This window comes from Piliocolobus tephrosceles, chromosome 7, assembly GCF_002776525.5.
Source record: "Piliocolobus tephrosceles isolate RC106 chromosome 7, ASM277652v3, whole genome shotgun sequence".
NCBI lineage: Eukaryota > Metazoa > Chordata > Mammalia > Primates > Cercopithecidae > Piliocolobus > Piliocolobus tephrosceles.
Genome location: NC_045440.1, coordinates 64,077,531 through 64,085,990, shown reverse-complemented (window position 1 = coordinate 64,085,990; position 8,460 = coordinate 64,077,531). Strand labels below are relative to the sequence as shown.

At 38.0% G+C, this 8,460-nt stretch overlaps 1 protein-coding gene across 4 annotated transcripts in view; it reads right to left on the bottom strand.

Annotated features, from left to right (window-relative positions):
* YTHDF3 (YTH N6-methyladenosine RNA binding protein 3) overlaps positions 1 to 8,460 on the bottom strand; it is a 42,704-nt gene that overhangs the window by 20,636 nt on the left and 13,608 nt on the right. For all 4 annotated transcript variants that reach the window (XM_023222338.1, XM_023222340.1, XM_023222341.1 and 1 more), the window contains one exon: positions 4,299 to 5,897. In XM_023222338.1, coding sequence (XP_023078106.1) covers positions 4,299 to 5,897 — 1,599 coding nt within the window. The remainder of the gene's footprint in view (positions 1 to 4,298; positions 5,898 to 8,460) is intronic.

The window sequence follows — 8,460 nt, the reverse complement described above, 5'->3', positions numbered from 1 at the left end:
CCCCCCAAAAGTGAATTTCATTGTACGAATGAATTGTATGAATAAAATACACATATTTTAAGTATACACAAATTCTTATAGGAGCCTTATTTACATTACCCCCAAAAGGAAAACACCCCAAATATCCTTCAAAGAATGAATGGACACAATGGTCTATCCATGTAATAGAAAACTACTTAGTAATAAAAAGAAATAAAGAACTGAGTTATACAACGACATAGATGAACTGCAAAGATACCACGCTGAGTGAAAGATAAATGTCTTAAAAGATCATATAGTACATAATTTCAATTATGACAATATGAAAAATGTCTTATAGGGACAAACAACCAATCAGCGGTTCAGTAATGAGAGGGAGAGAGAGGGCTTGACTATAAACTGGCAGGTCAAGGAAATTTACAATTTTATTATATTTAATTTTTTTTAGAAGATATAAAATTTCTAAAAACCAGTAAGGGCAGAAAGCAGACATAAGTTTTAAACAGTCCTTTGTGCTCAATAAAATCAAGATGAATTCTAGGATCAAGGGATTCCATTAAGAAAACAGAGTTAAGAGTGGGAGCTGGATGTGACAATAGAAGCAAACAAATACTATCAGTGAAGAATGCAAAACCTCACAAATCACAGAAACAGCACAAATCAAATACACATGAAAAATAAGTGAGCAGGAAAAATCAAATCCTCCAAAAGAAGAGAAAAAGAATAAAGAACCAACAGAACTCAAGGACAAAGATTCAACAAATTTGTTGCCATTAACAGAAAAAAGTGGCCTGCAGACAAAGGATTACAGAAAACAATATTCATTTTGTACACGTTTTCACATTTACATTCACAATGTAAAAATAAAAATCTTTTGTGCACACACCAAAAAAACAGCTATTTACAAACAAAAAATGTAGGCTAGCCTCAGAATTTTCCATAATATAAAACCATTTAACGAAAAATCAAAGCCTATACATAGTACCTTAAGTGAAAAGGCTGTTGACTAGAAAGAATTCTATAACTAGCTAAATGGTTGTTTATATATTCTGACCAAAGACATTTTATGGATCTAAAGGCTTACTAATAAATAATAAGTTAAATAAGATTCAAAACAGAGCCGTCAAAGGTGTGTTAGGCATTAAAAAGGGTGGCAGCAATGTGACAGAAGAAAAACTTCTGCCAAATTAAATTGAAAGGAGATTAATTGAGCAATGAATATGATTCACGAATCACAAAGCCAGCCAGAGTAGGCTCTCACACTCAAGTGCAGCCCTGTGGTGGAAGATTTATAGACAGAAAAAGGAAAAGTGATGTACAGAAAACGGAAGTGAGATCAACAGCTCGATTGGTTACAGGTTGGCATCTGCCTTATTTGAACAGTTGGCTACATTTGATTCAGCCAAAATATGGCGATTGGCACAAGAGTAGGCTACGGTCTGTTTATACCTCCACTTGTTATAGTTTGCCATGTACAGAAAAACCTTTAGGCTAGACTTAAAATATGTAAGGAGGCAGCTTTAGGATAAATTTAATAAAATAATGAAACAATATAAGGGTAAAGTTAAAGTTTAAATCACTGTTGTGTATACGGCTACAATATACATCATAATATAGCTACAACCTATACCTGTCATTAAAAATTTCCTGAAACAACTACATAATATTAACATACCAAATACATTATAACAAAACTAGGATTAAACTTTCAAGTTGGGTAGGAAAAAAAAAAGACAGAAGGGTGATTATCTCCTCAATGGTGGGCGAAAGAAAAGTTGTTATTTCCTTGCCATGTATCCTTTGTCCTAAGTAATCTCATCCCACTTCCATACTATCAACTGTTTAAGAACAAAAGGTCCCCATATCTGTGACTCCGACATCTAACTGCCTAATCAGAGATTTTGCTGCCTATATTTCTCAAAGGTACCTTAAAATCAGCACAATCTAAAAATGAAGTCTCAACTTGCATCCTACCTTTCATACCTCAAATCATTTCTCCTGATGCGCTGTTTGTAATGGCAGTTACAGTATGACCACTTCACTCAATGGCTAAACTGAAACTCAGTAACTACTTTTGATCCCATTTCTCTCATTTCCCACATTTAAGTGGGAGAAAACACAATTATATTCAGCAACCCATCTAAAAGGTTCAGCAGAGCCTTAAAGTCATTTGCATTAATTACTCCAAAGCAAAGTTTCTAACAATCCAACACAGCAATCAATAACTAGCACCAGAATCACCTAGAGTAGTTTATACTTAAAAAGTACACTACAAGTTCCTTTAACAAATATACCAAGGGATAGGTCTCAAGAATCTACTATTTCAATAAACACCCCAATTAATACTTATGTGAACTAAGGTTTGGAAACTACTGCTCTGGGGTCATTATTCCAACATCTTCTTCCCTCTGAGAAATGTTGAAACACTTTCCTCTGCTGCACACAACCATGAAGACAAGATATTCAGCTTCACACACAGAAACAAATCACTGACATTTTACAGAGTTAAATTAAGTTACCTCTTTATCTTAATTTCTACATAGGAACAGGCATTCTGTAAGAACATGCTTTCCATAGTAACAAGCATTATTTACTAGAGGAGCTTCTAACTTAACCCCTACTAAGTTTCAAAAGAAATTTAAATGTATCCCCTATAGAAAAGCCCATCCATTTTCTCTTTCCACCTAAAAACAGAACCCCAATTTTACGTTACAGTTTGGAAGAGAAAACATTCCCTAGTTGAACTTACTCTTGTGGCCCTGTGATCAAAGTCTGGCCAATATTTGGGGGGCTAATCCCCATATGGGCCACTTGGTAAGATATTTTTAAAAAATAAAAATAAAAAAATTCTGGCCAATATAATACAAGGATAAAAAGCATGTTTTATTTCAGGAATGTCTCCCTCAGTCTTACAGAGGGTACATAACAGAATTAGGAATCAAATTCTGCAAAGCCTGTATTCTGTACAAGTGCTTTAAGTATAAAAATTACAAAAATACTTCAAAAGTTTTACATTTTAAAAACATATTTTGCCAGGCACGGTGGCTCACACCTGTAACCCCAGCACTTTGGAAGGCCGAGGTGCCCGGATCACGAGGTCAGCAGTTCAAGACCAGCCTGGCCAACATCGTGAAACCTGTCTTACCAAAAATACAAAAATTAGCCAGGTGTGCTGGCGGGTGCCTGTAATCCCAGCTACTCAGGAGGCTGAGGCAAGAGAATCGCTTGAACCCAGGAGGTGGAGGTTGCAGTGAGCTGAGACCATGCCACTGCACTCCAGCCTGGGTGATAGGGAGAGATTCCATCTCAAAAACAAAACAAAACAAAAAATTTATATATATATATATATATATATATACACACACATATATGTAATGTCTTATAAACACAAAATTAGTAAAACATTTATTTAAAAGTTGTTTCAGCCGGGTGCAGTGGCTCAGGACTGTAATCCCAACATTTTGGGAGGCAGAGGGGTGGGGACAGATCCCTTGAGCTCAGGACACCAGCCTGGGCAACATGGTGAAACCCTCTACCTACGAAAAAACACAAAAATTAGCCGGGCATGGTGGCATGTGACCGCACTCCCAGCTACTCGGGAAGCTGAGGTAGGAGGATCGCTGAAGCCCAGGAGATCAAGGCTGCAGTGAGCCATGTTCACGCCAGTACACTCCTGCCAGGACAAGAGAGACCCTATCTGAAAAAAATTAAATAATATATAAAATGTAAATAAATAAAACGTGTTTTAAGTGCCGGGTTCAGTGGCACAGGTCTGTAGTCCCAGCTACTCGGGAGTCTAAGGCAGGAAGATTGCTCGGGGCCGGGAATTTGAGGCTATATTCCATGACTGCACCTGTGAATAGCCACTGCAACCCAGCCTGGGCAACACGGCAAGATGTCATCTCAAAAAAAAAATTCTTTGTTTCAAACTCTAAATACATTTTCTCCTATCTTAGTATGATTAATAATATTAGTAATTAGAGCCCCTGGTTAGTTTACAAAGTCTGTTTAGTTACAAATGCCAAAATTCATTCAGCTTTGATGATAAACACTGAAGCCCAATGGCCTTTATCATCTAGGGAGTATGAAGAATGAGCAAGAGGCTAACTCAGTGTGAGTTACCCTAGGAAAGGAAAGAAACAGCTCATACAGGACACACACAATACCTTCAAGGATGTCTGTAGAGTTGTTTCTTAAGTAGTTGGTTTCTTTCACAGAAAGTTCTTAAACTCAGAATACTAACAGGCATTCAAGAATACCCATCCATGCACCCCACCAGCAATACAAAGACCCCAAACAAAAAATTACTCTATTCTTACCCTACGCATGGCTTCCTCCTCTTCTTGACGCTTTTCATAATGTGCAAAGTCATCAAAGATTGAGGTGGTATGCTTGAAAGTAGCAATTATTTTAAGCACTTGCTTAGCTTTTTCTAGGGGTACCTCTTGAGTGTCCCTTGAATTGGTAACCGGTTTGTTGTCATTATTTTCTAAGCGAATATGCCGTAACTGGTTATTGGGAACATCTTTGACAAAGATCCATTTAACTTCAAATTTGCCCTTCCACTTATCCTGAGACCAGACACCAGCATATGCATTATAGTCCACAACAGACTTCATTTCAGCCACTCCACAAAAATGTCCACTGCCATTCACACTGAAGAGTAAATAGAGTGGGCCTTTCCCATTCAGGGAACGGTAAGCTGCATCCAAACGCTTATTACCATGCTCAGTACTACACCAGATAGAGTATTTAATCGAACGATGTATGTCATCCTCAGAGTAGCTTTTAATGATAAACACACGTCCATTCTTCAGATTCCAATCAAAGTCTTTGGGATTATAGTTGTTTATGGCCTTTAGCTTTTCCAGCACGGGATGCACTTCTACACTAGAAGGTGAAGCACTGACAGGTACAACACCTAAACCAAAGTTTTCACTGCCTGCTCCATTGTTCTGGTTGAAGCCTGCTCCCCTGTTCCGAGGAGCTACCCAGCGATTCTGCAGCTGCTGCTGTTGAGGCTGCACTTGGTGAGGCTGGGCCTGTGGCTGAGGTCCTTGTTGCTGCTGTGGTTGTGGTGGTTGAGGCTGCTGTTGAGGCAGTTGGCTTTGCACCAATGGTGGTGGTTGAATTAATGGCTGAGGCTGCTGGATTATAGTTTGAGGAGGCAGAACTGGTTGGGTTGGTGGAGCCTTTACCACTGACCCCTTTTCATCCCAAGTTCCAATATTCATGTTGTGTTTTATAGGAGGTGGTGGTACAGCAGAACCCCCAATTCCCACATTGCCCTTGGGTTTAAGTTTCGGTTGAGGTTTGGCAGGTTTTCTGGCAATGGCAGCCCAGGAGGTTGGTTTAGGTGCTGCACTGCTAACTGGGGGCACACTATTGGTTGCAATGCTAGTCATACCACTGCTGCTCAAAGCTGTACCTACAGTTTTTGTCACTGCAGCTGTCAGGTCACCACCAATTTTCAGTCCAGTCATGCCTTGCTCAATACTGCTAATGCCAGGCACCTTACTCAAAGTATCATTGCCAAATCCAGCCTGTCCATCAGTAATAGCTCTCCCAAGAGAACTAGGTGGATAGCCATAACTGCTACTATAAGCAGAACTTTGTGTTGATTGTCCCTGAGATCCACTTGTCCCCCATGTAGAGAAATCAGCATTACCAGGAAAAAAGTTAAATCCATGTTGACCAAGAAATGGAGGGGTATTTCCTAATGCCCCAGGTTGACTAAATACACCATCTGGTATATAGTGATGTTCTCCATTACTCATTTGTCCATAGGTTGTCAGATATGGCATGGGCTGGTCTCCAGCCGTGGACCACGCTGCTTCCCCAAGAGAATATGGAAATCCAATGGATGGAGCATAGTAACTAGGCATGTACGGATCTGACATTGGTGGATAGCTATTACTCTGCAAAACAAAACATCACAATCAGTAGCGAAATGTCCTCTTAAAAGGGCAAAAAAAGAAATCTGAAAGATTAAAATCAAGAAGTTTTAAGTAAATGAAAATAAAAGATATACCTATTCTAGATAAACAAAATTAAAATTTCAAATCCAGTTTCATCAACAGAAAAATTTGCTGATGAGTATTCACATCTTAAAATATTTATTACAAAATAACCTATAAGACTTTTTTCAGGGATGAGAGTGGGGGTATAATGAGTATTATTTTTGTTTGAAGAGCCAGGCCCTCTGTCACAATTTAAAAATATCTTAATTTCTACAGAAGGCTAATATATAAACTTTGTGGACACAAAATTACGATTTACAGCCAGCTGTAAACTAGACAACTCTGCCAAATACTAGAAGAATTACAGCTCATCTATATGATGGAATCCAGTTCAGTCATTACATTTTGTACTTCTGTTAAGGAAAAAATGGAGAAATGCTCATAGTCTGAGAAGATTGAAGATTATGTCTATAGCAGGATCCAAATTTCTTTTCGTTTTGCTTTGCTTTCAAAAAGAAATAAAACAAATTCCTTATCATAGTTTCTTACTGGTGGAATAACAGACATGTTTTTCTTTATACTCTCTGTTTCCCCAAATTTTACACAATAAACCTATTACAGAACAGTTTTGTTTTTTTAAATTTAGAAATAGTGAGTTCATATAAATTTTTTTCCAGAATTACTGAAATTCAATCAACCTTCATTATACTCATCATTTAGTGAACTGCCAAAAATCAAGGCACCAAATTTCACTAAAGGGGGAAAAAAAAAAAGCTCAAATTTGTTACTAGACAATATAAAAAATAAAATAAAGTATTTTAAATACTTATTTCTTTTGAAGCAAGCTTCTTAGGCAAAAAAAAAAAAAAAAAAAAAAGGTCTGAAACTAGATCTTTGATTTAGGTGTGCTTTTCTATTTTATTTTTGAAACAGAGTCTCACTGTGTTACTCAGGCAGAAGTGCAGCGGCGCTATCTTTTGGCTCACTGCAACATCCACTTCCCAAGGCTCAAGCAATCCTCCCATGTCAGCTTCCAGAATAGTTGAGACCACAGATGTCCACCACCATGCCCAGCTAATTTTTTGTATTTTTTGTAGAGATGAGGATTTCACCATGTTGCCTAGGCTGGTCTTGAACTCCTGGGCTCAAGCAATCTGCCCGTCTCAGCCACCCAAAGTGTGATTTACGTGTGATTTTAAAGCACTGCACGGAGCTTCACAATTTGTAGATTTACGCAAAGTGAAAAAAATCCACTAATATTGTCAGTACAACTGGTATTACTTTTCAAGGGTCAATAGCATTTTGAAGGTTATTTAATTTTTATAGACAGTCAAAGTTCTTTGGAGTAAAGTTCTTAATCCATTTCTTCTACTGTTACACTCTGGTCACTATTTCGTGGCTGCTTTTCCACTCATGAATGTGTGACAATAACATCACAGATCCTACCTGGAACTAATTTTAAATTATTTTTGAAAAGGCTTATCACTGAAAACTGAGATGTTTTATTACTAAGTTACTTGTTTTACTATTAAATTACCTTTGGTACACAAAGTATTTGGTATACTCTTGTAACTGTCTACTGTCTATGGAAAGCTAACTTAACATATTGTTTTTTGAAATGATTCTGATATGACTAAAATAACTTAAGAACCAAATATAGGCCGGGTGCGGTGGCTCATGCCTGTAATCCCAGCACTTTGGGAGGCCGAGACGGGCGGATCACGAGGTCAGGAGATCGAGACCATCCTGGCCCACACGGTGAAACCCCGTCTCTACTAAAAAAATACAAAAAACTAGCCGGGCAAGGTGGCGGGCTACTGTAGTCCCAGCTACCTGGGAGGCTGAGGCAGGAGAATGGCGTAAACCCGGGAGGCGGAGCTTGCAGTGAGCTGAGATCCGGCCACTGCACTCCAACCTGGGCGACAGAGCGAGACTCCGTCTTAAAAAAAAAAAAAAAAGAGAACCAAATATAATGTAATAAAGGTTACATTTAAATTAATAATTCTGACGATTTACTGGCTATTGCCAGTTGTATTGTTATTTCTTTTTCCAACACAATCAGTCCTTCCTATCAGTGGGTTCTACATCTGTGGATTCAACCATTCACAGATTGAAAACAGCTGTGAAAAAGAAATGAATAGTTGCATCTGTATTGAACACATACAGACTTTTTCCTGTCATTATTACCTAAACAATACAGTATAACCATTTACACTGTATTAGGTATTATAAATAACCCAGAGATGATCTAAAGGATACAGAAGGATGTGCATAGGTTACACGTAACTATTATACCATTTTATATAAGGTTCTTGAGCATACGCAGATTTTGGTATCTGTTAGGTGTTCCAGAACCAATCTCCCACAGATACCTAGAGACAACTGTATGTTTGATCCACAACTGACTGAATCCGTGAATGTAGACACTGCAGATACGGAGGGCTGACTATATTTAAAACTGGAAAATTCATGTGTTACTATTTACTAACTGAACACATTCTTCAGCTATAATGGATAATTA